Source organism: Pteropus medius, unplaced genomic scaffold, assembly GCF_902729225.1.
Source record: "Pteropus medius unplaced genomic scaffold, Ma_sr-lr_union100, whole genome shotgun sequence".
Classification (NCBI taxonomy): Eukaryota; Metazoa; Chordata; class Mammalia; order Chiroptera; family Pteropodidae; genus Pteropus; species Pteropus medius.
Genome location: NW_024354875.1, coordinates 32,778,056 through 32,795,972, shown reverse-complemented (window position 1 = coordinate 32,795,972; position 17,917 = coordinate 32,778,056). Strand labels below are relative to the sequence as shown.

The 17,917-nt window shown below is 39.2% G+C and overlaps 1 protein-coding gene across 3 annotated transcripts in view; it reads right to left on the bottom strand.

Annotated features, from left to right (window-relative positions):
* Positions 1-17,917, bottom strand: part of RAPGEF4 (Rap guanine nucleotide exchange factor 4) — a 259,909-nt gene that overhangs the window by 200,613 nt on the left and 41,379 nt on the right. For all 3 annotated transcript variants that reach the window (XM_039855519.1, XM_039855513.1, XM_039855515.1), the window contains exons 2-3: positions 16,573-16,715; positions 13,972-14,060 (exon numbers count right to left, since the gene is read on the bottom strand). In XM_039855519.1, the coding sequence (XP_039711453.1) occupies positions 13,972-14,060; positions 16,573-16,715 (232 nt within the window). The remainder of the gene's footprint in view (positions 1-13,971; positions 14,061-16,572; positions 16,716-17,917) is intronic.

Sequence of the window (17,917 nt, the reverse complement as noted above, 5' to 3'; positions counted from 1 at the left end):
AAAGCAGTTTTCCTTTCATGCATCTAATACACGATAATAGGCAAATGTTACTAAGATCAAGTTAGTGACTCTGTAATCACATTACTAAGACAAATGCCCATAAGAATCCTGTTCCTTGAACCACAGCAAATCGCTTCTGCACAGATATTGCCATATAAAATTGCATTCAGGAAAACAAAATCAATAATATCTCAAAAAGAATAAAAAATTAGGGGAGAATTTAAGAATGGACTGCTAATAAAATTTCCAGAAATTCAGCTGCAAACAAATTCAGTCAGAAACATATCCCAGAACTGAAATATGAATACTCTGTGACAGGTACCTCTGAATAATTTTCAAATTCTAGTAAAAACACAAGTTAGGTTATGATAAATCAAATACCTTCACAAATCCTCTAGGATATCAGGTTCCCTTGAGTATTCTACTAGCTTACTTTATTTTTTATCATCTGAACCCTTCAGAAAGGATTCTTATGCCTATTTTGTACTTTCCAGTGTCAAATTCTATTTTAAAACTTGACAGGGATGGACCATAAATATTACTCCTTCCACTATCCACATAAATATCTAAAGTTATCTGCAAAGTGTAACACAAAATAACAATTAAGATGTGTTATTCATGAGCTACTTGTAGATTTTTATGACTTAAACAGTCTTCTCCTTTCTCATCTCCCATCCCTGATACATATAGTTTGTCACCAAACGGTATACAAAGAAAGACATCATAGGCTGTGAAAACCACAGGAGCCCATCTTCTTGCTAGTGAACAGCCCTTATAATAAGACAAAAGATTGAAATTACTCTTGGATTTCCCCCAGACAGTTTAACAATAATACCCATGCCTTATCATATATAACAAGATGTAGTCATGTTAGTATTGCCAACTGCACTGCTCAGTGTGTCAAGACCTCTGTAAGGAGAGGCACCCAGCCTCCATCATTTGATCAAGCACCCAGCTTGTTTCCAGGAGCCCACACTCTCCTACCAGAACTGAGGGTAGGTCTATTCCTCCTGTATTTCCTCCTTCATAATTGATCCGCTTTAATTTAAGGACAGGGAGACACAAATACAAGATAATGAATGATCTTGAAATTAGGACTGTAAAACCTCATCTGAAAGGAGTATTACTTGCAAGTTCAAACTTTAATTTCACCAGACTCAGAGTATGACTTAGAAATCTGAATGGATTTCAGTGGTATGGTTTGGGCACTGAGATAATTGCACCCAGGGAAGTAGAAGGTCCTAAGAAGAACATTTTTTACTCCAAACACTAATCACTGTCTTTATAGCCCATGGGTGCTAGGCCTTATTTGCATCTGAATTCTAGGCTGGGTGTTGCAAGGTGCTTAGAAAATAATTCTCAGACAAAGAAATTTACATTCAAATGTTCTCTCATTTAGCAGAACCAGTATATTTTGCTCAGTATGTACCCTGAAAGGCAGGAGAAATCTAGCCAGATCCCTATAGGTCAGAATTCCAAGCCTGAAACGCGGTAGATATGCTTAATGCATGCCTTTTCCTGTGGCTCAAAGTGTCCGTTTCTGAATGTAACATTACTATTTCCTTTAAGCTTGCACATACTCTAGAGATCTGCTTATGTCTCAATACTTATTTAATAGGGACTATTCAGACTATTTTATTTCCTGCTCACTTGCAGATTAATGTTTAGGAAGGCCACCTGAAAGAAAATGTTTACAGTGTCATAGGAACTGAAGAAATAAATCAGCACCTACTCAGAGAATATAAAATATTAACAATAGTAAAGAAATGCCCTATTTGGGGATAAGATGGTAATTTAAGGACTTTCAAATCTGCAATGAAGATTTAACAACTTGAATGCCTTCAATATATGAAGGTGAGTTTAGCAGATGCTGCTGGAGTCCTGCCAGATTCTCCCACCCCCTTATCCACCCCTTCGCTCCCTCAAGTCATTTAGCTTTCTGGACCACTAAATTCTACACACCTATGCTTCCTCTCTCAGACACCTGCATTGCTCCACCTGAGGGATGAGTGTTGGGCAGTTAATGCCTGTGTAAGGTACAACCTCCACCAAAGAGGCAGGAGAGTAGGATTAAATACTCCGGCTCCCTAACACTACACAGTTTCTTAAAGAGTACCCTGGAGGAGTGAGCTTAGTTGCCCACAGTAGAAATCCTCTTATCAACACACTTTTATTGCTTTCCTTCATTCTTCTTCTTACTTCTCTCCTCCCTTATAACACTCCTGGGATCATCTCCAAAAAAAACACTTGCAGCCAAACTCTTATCTCCAAGTTGGCTTCTGGGGAAATTCAAAACAAGAGAGTAGGTTACTCAAACATGGCTGTGAGTCCTAAGTTACACTGAAACTTCTGCTAGGTACTGAGCCAAACCAACATTCCCAAAAGGACTTCTGTACTAAGGACAGAGATCGGCTTATCACTCACTGCTTTGCACCAGATACATCAGAAGTGCAGTATCCCTTGGGTGACACATGGGAAGACTAGCATATTGGTCACTGAGGCCAATTCTACTTTATAACTAGAGGTGAAGGGCTCTCAAGAAAAGAATTACCTTTGGTATGTCACTGATATGATATCTGGTTTCTTCCTCTGATCTGACCCAGCTCTATTTCATCTCAGTCTACTTGATCACTCTTTCTCCTGCCCTCTAAAACACAGAATTCCCAGCTTACCATTAATAGTACATATCCTACTGTGCATCAGCATACACATGGATCTCACGTGTGTGAGTGGCATACTATGTGCCATGCACTGGGCCTGGCATCTTGACTATGATGCCTCATTTATTCCTTACAACAATTAAATGAGATGTCTTTAAAGTGCTTCATACAGTACTTGACTCAAAAGAAATGCTTGACAAATTATGGATATTCTTATTGATGGTAATATTAAAATAACATTGGTATTATTGTTGTTATTTTATAGGTTAAGGAAAATAAGTCTCAAAAATCCTTAGTAATTTGCTTAAAAGTGAAGCAGGTAAGTAGAAGAGTTGAGATTAGAAACTAGTCCATCGAATTACCTCCCATATACTTGTCATAAAATTATTGAGCCTCTTGCCAAGGCTCAATAGGAAAATTAATTAAAGTATTGATTTAATCCATACAGGTTCTCTCTTCAATCAGCGAATTTATAGATTTATTAAATACCTAATAAGTCCAGATCACCAGGAAAATATAAAATATTTCGCATTGCGATCTTGGAGTCTCCTCACCTAGAGGATCAAATGCATTTCAGGCTGGAACACCGATCCCCTTATTTATTAGGAGAAATGTAAGCAACTGCAAGCCAGAAACTAAGAATCATATCAGTATTTCTGCTTTTCTTACTTTATTCCCGTGCCCCAGTTCTAATAACAGAGCTCCTACCTCAGGTGGAGAGACTGAGTTTCTGTCTTTCTGCATCTCTGCCTTCATAACCTACCTGGTATCCTAACTCTTCTCAACATGGCTGATGGTCTTCTTCTGACAACCCTCTCTGGGCCCCAGTTCCTCTCCGGTATCTTTCTGTTGCCAGGGTTTTTTGTCAACCTACCTGGCTGCCCAACTCCATCCCTGGGCCTGCTTCCTGACTTTCTGCCCATGACTAAGCTAAGCCCCATCACGTTACTACTTGTTAGACCAGCCTCTGCCTTTCACCACACAAACCCAAGGGCTGCGTTGCTCCAACCTTTAGCTTTCTCCCCATGTCCTACCCAGCACTGCCTGAATATGCATGCCTCTAGATGGCTCCCACCTCCATTGTGGGCAGCCCCCATTTCCAGGTTTTCCTCTGCCCAGCTAAGCACCAACTTGAAGCCATGAACAAATTTTGCCACGGTATGTGTTTCTATGGGATAGGCGGGGTCTAGTTACTTCTGTTCATAAAAGTTGGTATAGGGTAAGTGAACAAAGATGTCAACGAAGCTGCCCTGATGGAAGGAAGGGATCATCAGCCAAAAGACACACACCAAGAGGCACCCAGAGTTAGCACACTTCGTGCTTAGCAGGAGGAAAAGCCCCCAGAGGCTGCCTAATAAGAGACACACAGGCCTCGTAGACCTAGATTCAAAAACCCTTCTCTGCCAATTACTCACCCTGTAGCTTTGGGTAGAATGCTTCCGAGAAACTCAGTATCCTCATTGATAAATGGGCACAATCCTTCTTATAAGACTATTATTAGCAGTATTTGATATAAATAATATATAGAGAGTTCCATATGGTCCCTGGCACACAGTAGGTACTCCATAAATGATGGAAAATATTATTTCTGATTTGGCCATATTTATATATACCTATAGGACATATAGTTTATTTGTTTCTAAAAAGCAACTTATATTGTTCTATTACATAACGGAGAATCTCTATATTCATTTTGTGTTAATCTTCAATTAATGGTGGATTTTCAACACTTAAATTCCAAGTGTATCTGTCCCCCAGTCTGAATGTCAAGAGCCAAGCACTTTAGCTCTCTGGGGGAGATTGTATTCAAAGGAACCCTTCTGATGAATCCTGCTGTAAATCAAAGAATCCTTTTGTTCTGCTACTAATCGCCCCTCTAATTACCTGCTTTGTATATGTTATACTGGGTTTTCTTAAACCAGGCATTCTCATATGAGGCATTTTATTTGTTTCATTAGACACACAGCTATGGTATGAAAATGGGAATGGTGTTAAGAAAGCCAATGGCTGTGTCACTGATACCCAGGCCAATAAACATGTGTACTGCAAGTAATGTCTATAAAAACTACTGAAATCTAACTTGCATGAGTTACAGACAGTCTGATAAAATTTAAAATAACCAACAATCAATAAAATAGGCATAAGAATTCTCTGTGGTAAGTACATCAACATTTTTTAATTGTCCTGTAACTTCAAGAGGTAGCAGATCTTTATTGTGTATTTTTTAAAGATTCCACATATAAGTAAAATCATAAGAAAGACAGTATTTGTCTTTCTCGGTCTGACTTATTTTACTTAACATAATGCCTTCAAGGTCCATCTGTGTTGTTCCAAATGGTACGAGTCCGTGGGGTATGTGTGAATAGTATTCCATGGTGTGTGTGTGATGTGTGTGTGTGTGTGTGTGTGTGTGTGTGAGACATCTTTATCAATTCACCCATCAATGGACACTTAGGTTTTCTCTATGTCTTGGCTATTATAAATAATGCTGCTATGAACACAGGGGTACAGATATCATTTTGAGTTAGTGTTTTCATTATCTTTGGGCATATTCCCAGAAGTGGATTTGCTGGATCACATGGTGGTTCCATTTTTAATTTTTTGAGAATCCTCCATACTGTTTTCCACAGTGGCTGTACCAATTTACAATCCCACCAACAGTGCACAAGGGTTCCCTTTTCTCCACATGCCCGCCAGCATTTGTTATCTCATCTTGATGATGGGCATTCCATCAGGTGAGAGGTGATATCCCATCGTAGTTTTAATTTGCATTTCCCTAATGACTAGCAATGTGAGCATCTTTTCACATACCTATTGTCTTTTCATATATTGTCTTTGGAAAAATGTCTATTCAGGTCCTTTGCCCATTTTGAAATTGGGTCATTTGTTTTGCTTTTCTTTTTTTTTTTTTGCTGAGTTTTATGAGTTCTTTATATGTTATCAAATATGTGGTTTGCAAATATTTTTTCCCATTCCTTAGGGTGTCTTTTCACTTTCTTGATGGTTTCTTTTGCTGTGCAATTATGCATATTTATATCACTTCTATATTAATGGCTCAAGAAGAGTTAATTGCTTCACAGCATATTTATAGTTTTAGGTACATTGGTCCTTTGAGTATATAGACACTAAAACATAAACTCTTACAAAGCAAATAATTTTACAATATTTTAGGACTACGGGCAATACTTGCCATTAAGTTTGGTGGTGCCTGGGTTTGTTTAATGAGCTTGAATTTAGTACTGAATTTATTGAGTGCTCTGAGTTCTTTTAAAAAAGAAAAATATAATCAAACCTAATCTCTGAATTTGTCAAGACATTAAACAGCAGTCTAAAGGATTTATTGCCAAGCACAAAGGCAAAATAGTTCAAAGTCAAATGTGTTTTTTTCCCCTAACAAACAACAAAGACAAGATATTTTACTTTTAGAGCATTTCCCTAGAATCAGAGTGTTAGATACAGCTTAACATGCAAGATCAGGCGAGCTGACTATGTGAAGGTGCCATTAAAATAGACTAGCATTAGCATTCTGATAATTGAAGCAGCGAGGCCAGCCCCTTTTCAGCAGAGAGCCAGTCTGTCCTGCACTGTGGCTCCATCTTGCATCCACCCAAAGAATTACATGACAACAAAACCAAATACAGGATGCTAAATAAATACCTGATCTGTTCCTGAGTATAGACAAGTAGTAAGAGATTACAAACAACTACTGTGGACTTGGCAACTTTCGCATTTTATGGACACAATAAATGCATTCAAAAAATGTTTCTTGATGATGGCAATGTTTTCTGGAAATAATGGGATGAAGTGAGAGCAAATGGAAGAACCAGACAGGCAAAGACAGAAAGACAGAGAAAAATAGAGAGATCCACATAATAGAGAAACATGCCTGTCCTTTAAATTTTATAAACAAAAATGAGAGGCTTAAAAACATCTTTAATGTAGAGACAAAGAGAGGGTAAATAAAAGCACATTTTACATTGGGGAGGCGGGGTATACCAGTAAGAGATCCCTTTCCAAAACTGGGCTAAAAATTGCCAGTGAATTTCTCAGAGACAGATGAAAGGATGGATAAAATGATGACCAAGGCCAAGCACAGCCCACATTCTCTGATCCCACGAAATGGCTGAACAATATTGTTAAACTTCTCGCCAATTCCAATACAAAGTACCTTCCTGTTTTTTCTGTGCTAGCACTGCCCTCTTGTGATAAAATGACTTCATTGCAGGCATTGCAACCAACAGCATTTCACTGCAAGCAACCGACTTTTCTTTCTGGAAATAGTAAGAAAAATGCACTGGAATCCCTGCTGTATACCAAGTTTTGTACTAAGTGCTTTATATACATTAATTCATTTAAGGTAGGAACTACTATCTCCAACTTATAGGTAATCTAACTTGCCTAAGATCACAACAGCAATTAAATGGCAGAGGATTTCAAAAGAGGCCTGATTTTAACCACTGTGTCATGCATTAGGTATTTGCTAACACTTTAAATAAGCATCTGTTATAGAGATACAGAAGTTTAATGACTTAATACACCATCTCATTCTCTATATTGCAGCATGAACTTCTATTCATTCAGCAGCCATCAGCAATTCTTTGATACGACTGGGAAAATATTATACATTTTTTGGTTTAAAGATTAACTTAAAACCTTATATGTTTAAGTATTTACCATGTCAAGAAGACCCCTTACCTATAAAATCTGCAGAGAAAAGCGGACCTTTTCTCTCTCTCTCTCTCTGAAACAGACACACGCACACACCCAAGTTGGCTATTGTTGCTTTATATAGTAATGTTTATAAGCCTAGTTTATAAGTTTATTATTTCTAATTTGTTCCAATTTTCACTTCTCGCTCTAAATCCATTAAAATATTAATGAAAAGAGAGTACACTCATAGTATTATTCATTCTAGTGGAAGTGTAAAATCTCTGACTTTTACAATAAGTTAACTAGGCACCCAACACAGGCAGGTCCCTGAGCACAGGAGTTCAGCTGCTGGCATCCGAAGGTGTGTGTGTCCTGGATAGACTTAGGTAGAAGACCGTGGGTGGGGACAGGTGTCACTGGGAACTGGAAGGATTAGTCCTCGATAGGATCTCTGCTGCCAAGTGCAAATCTACACGAGTATGTGAGCCAGGTTGGAACACTTTGGGGTGGTGACGTGGTCTGTGAGCAGGTCCACTTGCTGGGCATTCTAAGTTTCCTGCAGTAAGATAAAGAATGGCCAAGGCAGGAGAAGTATCTGGGAAGCTGGGAGAGGTGCCTTTGTCAACTATGCAGGGACATGAGATAAGAGTGTTTCAGAAGTAGGTTTTGTTTTATGGAGTAGTAGAATCAATATAACTTATAGGAAGATATTTGCAAGAATAATGGTCTCTAAAAGCTCACCAAAATAATAGGAACAGAATGGCCTATATATAATTTCCCAGAATTCTTAGCATAAACATGGTTTTGAGGCAGTAACGAAAGAAATGAGAGCAACCTAGCACCGGCTCCTCAGGGCGGGTCTCTGAGGCAGGGCTCATTAACCATCTCCTCATCCAGAGGACTTGATCTCCCCTCTCTGGTCCGTGTCTAAAGCCTGTGATTGGGGGAACTCAGGCACAGGCGAAGAAGCAGAATAGAACGTCGGCTTAACTGTGAGAGGGCGAGAAGCTGGTTTCCACCAATGCTCAGCGGGATTTTGTACTGCTGTCTGATGTGTCTGGAGCCAGAGGCAGACCTACAGGATAAGGCAGAGTCGGCCTGCCAGGTCATGCCGCCCCAGCGGGCAGACCTGTGTTTATTAATTGGCCTAGTGGACTGACCCCAAGCAAAACTAGAAGGTTAGTCACCTCGCCCCCTCATAGCCCAGGAAAAAAGCCCCTCATAGCCCAGCGGCTTTTTTCCTCCATCCTCCACTCCCAGGAAAAGGCCTGAAGTCTATATTACCACTCACTAGAACATTTGTATATTTAATACTTATCCCAGATGTGGAGTCGATAGCTTTCTTTGTTATAATCTTCCGCATCTGTGCCCCAAGGGGGCAAAGACAGAACCACCATCACCACCCATGGATACTGGAGGTGTTTGGGACAAGCACCCTTTTGCAGACCCCTTGGCAGCCCAGGAAAATGGCCACACATGCTGGCTACCGCGAAGGATGATGGGGCAGAGCACTAGAGTGGGCAAAGAACTCATGGTGATTTCCAGCTCTGTGGGTCACCAGTGGGCCATCTTGAGCAGACCACTCGCTGACCTGGGACTTGAGTAAGATACAACACAGTTAGGTCTACCTAATAGGACGCTCACATGAAAGAATGCAAGTAAAATGCTTTGTAAATGATAAGAGTGACTACTGCTATGCTTGTAGGACAACATCAATGAGAAGTAAATGTGACCTCAATCTAGAGTCCAAAGAATTTAAAAAGAACCTGCCCAATCATATAGAAGGCAAAAAGCTGTGTTTTCTTAACCTACTGAGCAAAAAGCTATAAGGAAATGATGAGAAAGGAGAAAAAGTAATATTGTATTGAAACTGGCAGGAAGGTAATATGAATTTACGAGCCAAATAAAATATTTATGCCCTAGGTATTCTCGAAAGTTATATATAGTTATATTTTCTTATCACCACATAAAAGAAATAAAGTGATTCTGTTCAGAAAAATTCCATCAAATCAATAATACCCAATAAATGTATGACATAAAAATAGTATACCAGAATCTGTGAAGGGTTTTCTTTATTATGTGTTCCTTGTTTCAATTCATGGCATCGCCATCTACCTCTTCATCCAAGTCAGATTCCTCCCTTTCTCTCAATCCCTGTACATCCCATCAGCACCAATTCTAACCATTTTATCTCTACTTTGCACATACTACATACCTCAATCTCCCTCCTTATCACCCATACTTATCTGTCCCTCCCTCTAACCTAGAAGCCTTTTGAAAGGATAGGCCACATTCATTTAACTGTGTATCTACAGATCTGAAAGGTGGTGGAAGGAGGGCCCCACATCCCAGGGGCAGCCCAGCAGAGTGTGAGAAGTGGGCCTTCCCCAACTGCATGCCTCAGGTAGAGCAAACACCTGCGAGGTGGGTTTAGAGGTAAAGAGGTGTGGAGCTCTGAGCTGGGGTCAGAAATGCAAAAGGGAGGTTGCAGGAGCTGCAAGGGAAAATCTGCTTTTCCCACATTAATTATTCCTTCTGGATGGCAACTGTGCAACCATAATGGTCAAGAACTTGAGCCCTAGCATCGCGAAGAACTGGCTCTGATAAGTAATGGCTGTATGACTTTGGGCAAGTTATTTAGCATCTCACCTAAAAAAATGAGACTAATAATAGCACTAAATGGCAGAGGGCAGTGTAGTGAGTAGCCAGTGAAATGATGCTTGTACAGTGCTTTGCACAAAGTTGCTTATAGTGAGCGAACCATTACCATTAGCTATCTCTGCTCTTCTCTTCCCATTCTGCCTCAGCTAACAGGTCACCGAGGACCTGAAACTCATGGGTAAGTTTGGGAATTTACCATTGCCACCTCTTCAGAGTCTCAGATGAGAAGACAGGCATTTAGGGCAGGGAAAGACTTGAGGAACAAAAATGGAGGGATAGGCTAGCAAGAAAATCCACACTATCCACTTTAAAACATTTAACTCTGTCTGTGCTGTTACCTCTTTTCTCTTTCCCTAATTCTCTCTTAGTCTCTTTTAACCTTTCTTCTTTTTCTTTTACTGCCCCCTACCCACCATTTTTCTTGTGTGAGCAGCAGGAAGAACATGAAATTTGGAGTGTGAGAGACCTGAATCCAGATCTTAATTTGGCCATGTACATGTGCGTGGCGCAGAGTTATACCTGATACCTCTGAGCCTTGTTTTCAAGCCCATTGTAAAATAGAAAATGAATGCCTAGAGATGAAATCAGTTAATGTACACTAACCCCTAGCACACAGTGTGACACAGTGAAGATAATGAGCAATGTTGCTACTGGTCTCTAGGGGTAGGAATTCCAGGTCTTTCCTTGCTTCTTCTCTCATCGCCCATGACCCATTCCTGTTTTGCTCCCCATTGAGATATGTAATGGTTAATTTTATGTCAACTTGGCTAGACTATGGTAACATAATTCCTTAGTAAAACATTAGTCTATATTTTGCTGTAAAAGTATTTTTTAGATGCGGTTTTTTTAGACATTTATAATCAGTAGACTTTAAGTAAAGTAGATTATCCTCCATAATGTGGGTGAGCCTCATCTAATCAGTTGAAGGTCTTAAGAGCAAACACGTTTCCCTTGAGGTTTCTCAAAGAAGAAATAACTCTGCTTCCAGACTGCAACATAAAAATCCTGCCTGCCTTTCCAGCTTTGGGACTCAAGACTGCAGCATCAACTTTTCCATGAATCTCCAGCCTGTCAGTTTGCCTACAAATTTTGAGTTCGCCAGCCCCCACAATTACATGTCAATTCCTTAAAATAAATCTCTATCTATCTATCTGTCTACCTTCCTATCTATCTATCTCCTATTGGTTCTGTTTCTCTGGAGAACCCTGACATATAGGGTACTACTCAGATTGGCTAACCCATCACCCTGACTTGGACACACCACTAGTGGGCAGAGATGTAGAGCCAATTCAAAGGCCAGTACAGATAAAAATGGCTTTTTTGTTTCTCTCTTTCGAGCTATCTGCCATGGAAGGTGGTTCGACCAACTTGCTCAGTCTCCTTAGCTTCCTTCTCACACACGACTAGAACTATTCTCTGCCTGTCAGAGTTGGCTGCAAGGCTACTCTCTGGAGGGTTGGAAGATGTAGAGGGCAATGTGTTTTCTCATCTTTACATCTTAGCGACTACACAAATCAATCCAGAAAACCCTGGTTGGACATTGTGGAGTGAAGTACACAGAGGAGGCAGGAAGTCAGCTTTGACATAAAGCTAATAATTCCTAACAACTTAATACCAAGCGCAGCTTAGGGAAGTTCTTTGCGTTAAGTTTGAGGCCAAAACCACAGCTAAAATTTAGAGTTAAAAGTTTATTAAAATTTAAAAAAAAAAAAAAAAAACCCCTACAGCTACTAACAGTGTTACTCAGCTGTTTCATGCCAGGACCCCACAGTGAGAGATAATTGGTCCACAGCAATATTCCAAGAGCTTCTGGTCAAATACTATTTTTAATACCATCAAAATCTCACACCAGCTTTTAACATCAGATGCATCAACCCCTCGCTGCTGATGTGATTTATCATCCCTTAGGTACATCTGCTCTGCCTTTAATTAATTATTATTATTATTCTTTCTTCATCTCTCTTCCCTGTGTTTTTCTTTCCTTTTTGCCTTTTTCCTCCTTCATTCTCATCTTCCTTTCCTCTCTTTCCTCACCTCTCTCTTTTCAGCTTCTCCCCTCCCTCCATCATTACTCTTTCAGGATTGCCTGGAGGAGCAAGGAGAATCATCCTCTCCTAGGTCCTATCCCTTCTGCACATCCATGCACGTGAGACTGGGTGAGGGCAGGCATCAGGAGCAGCTCTGAGCAAAAGGGCCCAGAGAGTACACACCAGGAGAGCAGTCCACAGGGAGAAGGTGTGTAGAGATAAGGGATATGGGTAATCTGAAAAGACGAGAGGCGGCAGAGAGAGAGGGACATTGCATGCTTCATCGTGTTCCTTTTCAGTCAAATAGCACAGAACATAAGAACATAAGAGCAAGTGCCTAACTGCTTGGGTTTTAATTTTAGTTCTCCTAATTTCTAGATGCTTTACTTGGGCACTTTATTTAACTACTCAGGGCTTAGTGTCCTCATCTATAAAGTGAGAACAGTAATATGACCTACCCCACAGGGTTATTGTGAGGATTAAAGGAGTAAATAAATACCTGTTAAGTGCTTAGAACACTGCCTAGCACATGGCAGATAGAAATGTTAACTGTCTTCAGTCCCATTGGGAAATTGAGGCAGCTGGCAAGAATCAAAACCCACTTCTCACCTTACCCCTCTCTGAAATCCAAGAGAAACCCGGTCCTACGAGAGAGGGGAAGAGGGACAGTACCGTCAAGGCCAGGAGGTACAGGTTCCATGCAGTTTATGATGGAACTTTCAATGTACTGATGCATAGAAAAAGTACGCTACAGGTTAAGAAGGGCTTTGGCACTGGCCTGAGACTCTAGCCATCTATAACAATGGGTATAACACAGGCAACTATGTTCCAAATGCCAAATGCCCATCTTACCAATAATCTTTTGGGACACTTCTACGTTTTTTAGATGGTAACTGCCCACAACTCCAATATGCACATAAGTTCCTAAAAATTTAAACCTCAAATTTAGTACATCATAAACATTTCTTACGTTTGAAGTACGCTAGGTTCAGAAGCACTTTCTTAAACATGGTATTTGTTTATAGGTTATTTGTTCCTTTAACTGTTTCTTTAATTTTTCTTGATCATTCTTTCCAATTGTACAATTGGCCAATTCTCTTCTCTTAGTTTTTAAATGAATCCTGAATATATAGATAGAAAATCTGGATCATTTTCATACTGAAGCTTGATGATGGCCCCTAGGAGTCATTCTTTTGAGATTCGAGGTTCTTGGCTCCAAACAGGAAGGTTGTACATGTCAGCCACATGGAAGAATGATGGACTAAGGGTCACTGCAGATGTGAAAGGAGACTCTGGGTCCAATTTCAAATATTTACACATATTGTCATGGCAGGGGCGGGAGAAGAATATGAGTTTCTCTTCTAGGATACCAACCTCCTCAGAGGTGACCATTGAAGATAAAGGAAGCTATGCTGCACTTTAGCAAAATGAAGTTATTACTGGCCCTCTCGTATTTGAAAAGATGAGGTTGAGAAATAGTGAGAGATTTTAAGAGGACTGTACTAACCACATTGAACCCTGCTTCCCTGGAGCACCTTAAACGGCTTCCAGGACACAAAAAAAGTCAGGAAACCAGATGAAGGATCTTAAGGAGCTAAGGAAAAGCCTAGGAAGACTTGCTTCTCCTTCCTCCTTGGCTCACATTTCACCTCACACAACAGCAGCTCATCACATTGCAAATGACTTGTTTGCATTTCCTACTAGAGAACAAGCTCCTGGAAAGCAGGCCATGTGTTCTTGCATCTCATGTTCCAACACCTGGCACCATACTCAAATCACAGAAAATATTCGAAATATATGTTTCTTGAATTACTGAGTAAAGTAATTCATCAAATACTTGAAATCCTTACTACAGGAAAGAGGAAATGGGTTTGAAAATGTAATTGTGATAGCATAAAAGATATAAAAGTAATGTGTCTTAAAAATAATAATAATAAATCCTACTTAAAAAAAAAGAGAATAAAGTATCTTACCTGGTGACTGCTGGTTTCAGATACTTTAACATCCAAAGATCCTGCCAGGACAGCATACCAGTTTGTTCCAATATCACCTTGACGAAACACTAAAAAAGAAACAGTGATGTAAATAAACCAACTACAAGATGATTTTACCATATGACCTGAGGGTTTCTAACTGGTATTATAAACATAAATTGGACCTAGCTGAGCTTTCTACTGTTCCTCTATTCCCACAAGAACAGGATATATTTTTCTGTTCCTCATCTATCATCAAAGCTATATCCTATTTAATATTCTATGAAGTAGAACTCTATTAAACCAAACTCTTTCATATTTACAGAGCAGTCATAGGGATGATGAACCGACATACTACAGGATCCTTTGAATTTAAGATGAATTGAGTGATGTTCTATGCAATTTATCTCAAATACACTTCATTGTATGGCAATTCTCGGAAAATTGTGATTTTGGATGGGGTACATATTGAAGGATATAAGGTTGTTTGACTTAACAAAACCAGATTTTACCCCAATTTTTTAAGTCTATTTATATTAAAAGCAATATGTTTTCTAAGATAGAATGTCTCCTTTTAAGCTAAACAATGAATGACTAAGAAAAATAAAATCTGCTTGAAAAATTTTAACTACTGTATTATCACTGCCCTTTTTCTCTGTTTGTTTTATAAGTTCGCCATTTTTAGGCATTAGGAGTTAACTGCTCTTTGGAAATAACTTTCCTCACAAGTTTCTGGATGTGATTTCACTTCACATTTAGATATTTAAAGAGAACCTTAGCTCCCATATCATGTTAAGGCCAATACATGGAAAAGTCATTCTGAAACACTGGTGCAAAAATCTCATACAAACCTAACCATTCTTTTAAATATGCCAGCTAAATAACTAGATGGAATGATCTGATATTGTAAAATTCTTTTCACAGTTAGAGTCAGAGGTCTAGTGATTCAGTGAGAAATCCATGACAGCTCAGTGGGACAGATGAATTCTGGCAAGGCTAATGCTCAATGCATAAGAGCAAGCCTCTGGGAGCCATAATTAATGCTGACAAGCTGCTCTCGACTCCGTGACTAAGACATGCTGTGGAAAGGCAAAGAATGACAATGGCATCCTACCAAGTGCAATGATAAGCTTAAGATGGGGAACTGATGAGTTTATAGCTGGCCTCTCCCTTAACTGCTGTTCCTGGCCTTGGTAAGTGACTTGTTTTAGAGTTAGGGCTTTGCCATTTTATGAACTTTCTAGCCCCCAAAGGCATTATCGCTTGCCAATCAAATTCACATTATGTATCATAGATACATTCTGAAAATAGCTTTAAAAAACAGAAAATAGAGTCTCATGCCCAAGAGCATAAAGTTTCTGATATCGATAAAAATATTAGTTTGAAAACAGTATATATGGATGTTTTTTTAAAAGAATTGTAACTGTATGTGTACACATGGGAAAACATCTCTAAGGACACACTCAGAGTATTAGTAGTCATCTCTGGGTTTGGGGATTGCAGGTGATTTTTATTTTGTCTTTTAAATTTTCTACAATGATGTTGTGACAAACCTTGATGGTTTCTCATCTGGAATCATGCCCTCCCTTCTTCTTATCTAACTGAACATTATATACGCAAGAATTATACATAAGCTTCTGCCCTCCTTCAAGGGCCAAGTGTTCAGAGCATGTGAGTTTCTTTCCTTGCATCACTGGGGTAATCACAATTGGTCTAATTCAATCACATGATACCATTTTCTTTGCTAGTAATTGGCTTAAACATGGGCATGTGATGCAATTCTGGCCAATAAAACAATACAGAAAGTCTGCTGGGGGATTTCTGAAAAAGAGGCACAAGAAGAAATAGTCTGTGGCAGGATGTTTTTGTAATGGCGTGTAATGTCTCCAACTGCTATAGATGTCTAAGAATCATTTGGGACAAGTCTGAGGACAAAAGCCAACATCTGGGAATGCATACCAAACAAAGAAAAACAAACTAAAAAAACAAAGATGGAGGTCTCTGCCACCTAAATAATGTGATTGGCCACTTAATTAACCAACACTGAAACCATCCTTAATTAACCAACCCTGAAGACTTCTGGTATATGAGTAATTGATTTTTCTTCTTATACAAGTAATTGATTATTCGAGCCAATTGGATAAAGTTTTCTGTTACTTCAGCAGAAAGTGTCCCAACATAAAAGCATTATTTTTTAATGAAAAAATGCTTTTTGTAAATGTAGTTATCACCCTATCGTTTTATTACCTCTGCCCCTTATTCATACCTGAAATAGATGATGTCACTGAGGTTAATCCAAAATATTACTATTAGCATTAGTTAAGAGACCTTTATCTTTCTTTAACATTCTACTGATGAATATATTTCTTGGGTTCAAGAAAACCATTATTTGAATTTCTAAGAATACAGCAAGAAAAGAGTTAAGGAAATACCTAAATGGAATTGAATAAACAAAGTAGAGGGAAATGTCTACCTAATACCTTCAACTGAAGCTCAAATATTTGGCATATAAATACCCCATGTGCCATCTATCCCCACAGGAAAACCACAAATAAGCACAAACCATAAATGACCATACACCCCTGGAGTTGCATTTCTTACATGTTATTCCTTTCTCCAGATTCTCATAATAACCACATAAACAAATCTGATGTAGGAGATTTGGGTGAAATTTCTCAAAAGCTTTAACTTCTTTCAGCCGTGTAAAGATTATATCTACATCTTCACTGGATCGTTCCAATGGTCTATAAAGGAGAGAAAAGGCACAAAAAGATGTATCAGTAAGGGTTTACTTGAGTCAACACACATTATTTTAGTTATAGTCAAGTTTATGTAACTGCTCCAATTGCAAGTTTTTCATTGCAAATATTTATCTACCTATCCCCATCATAGGTATTTCCAAGCTTTTGTCAACTGTTCACATCAATTCATGACTACTGCAGATGGTGTGACATTGCAATTTATAATAAGAAATTTATATTGCAAGTTTTAGGAGCTATGTGTCAGTTTCTGGCACATAGCTTCTAAAACTTGCAATTTCCTATACAGGAGCCATAGAGGCATCTTTTGTTATAATATTCGGTCTTTTGTCCTCAATTCCTGAAATGCTTCAGAGCCATGAAGTTCAAATGGAAATGTCTTGTTATTCATAACAAGCCCTTTTCGACTACAACTGAGTTTATGTTAATGAGGCGAGTTTTGGAAAGCCCCTAGTAACCTAAGGATAGTAGTAGGTCGTCAGGGGAACCACCAACCTGATTAAAGGGTTGGAACTTTCAGCCTCTCCCCCAAACTCCCAGGAAGAAGCTAGAGATTGAGTTCAATCACCAAAGGCCAATGATTTAAACAAGTGTGCCTATATAACGAAGCCCCCATAAAAATATGAACTACTTGAGAGCTTCCAGCTTGGTGAACATGTAGAGATCTGGGGAGAGTACAGTACTCAAAGGGAGCATAAACACTCCGTGCCCTTTTCCATTCCTTGTTCTATGTATCTCTTCCATCAGGCTTTTCCTGAATTATATTCTTCTATTAAAAAAAAAAAACTGGTACTCTACTAAGTAAACTCTTTCCCTGAGTTCTGCGACCCACTCTGGCAAGTTAATTAAACCTGAGGAGGAAGTGGTAGAAACCTCTCTGATTTATATCCTATTGGTCAGAAGCAGAGGTGATAACCTGGACTCGTGATTGGCATCTGAAGTGGAGGTAATGTGGGGAGCGGAGGGGGAAGGCATAATTCTTGTGGGACTAAGTTTTCAACCTGTAGGATCTAAAGATAGAATCAGAATTGAACTGAGTTCAGTTGAATTGTAGGACACCTAGCTGGTGTCTCAGAACTGCTTATCTTGTGTCAGATTGAGTATTATGGGTTGAAGTGAGTCCTTCCCAAAAAACGTGTGGAAGTCCTAACACCTGGCACCTGTGAGTATGACCTGATTTGGAAATA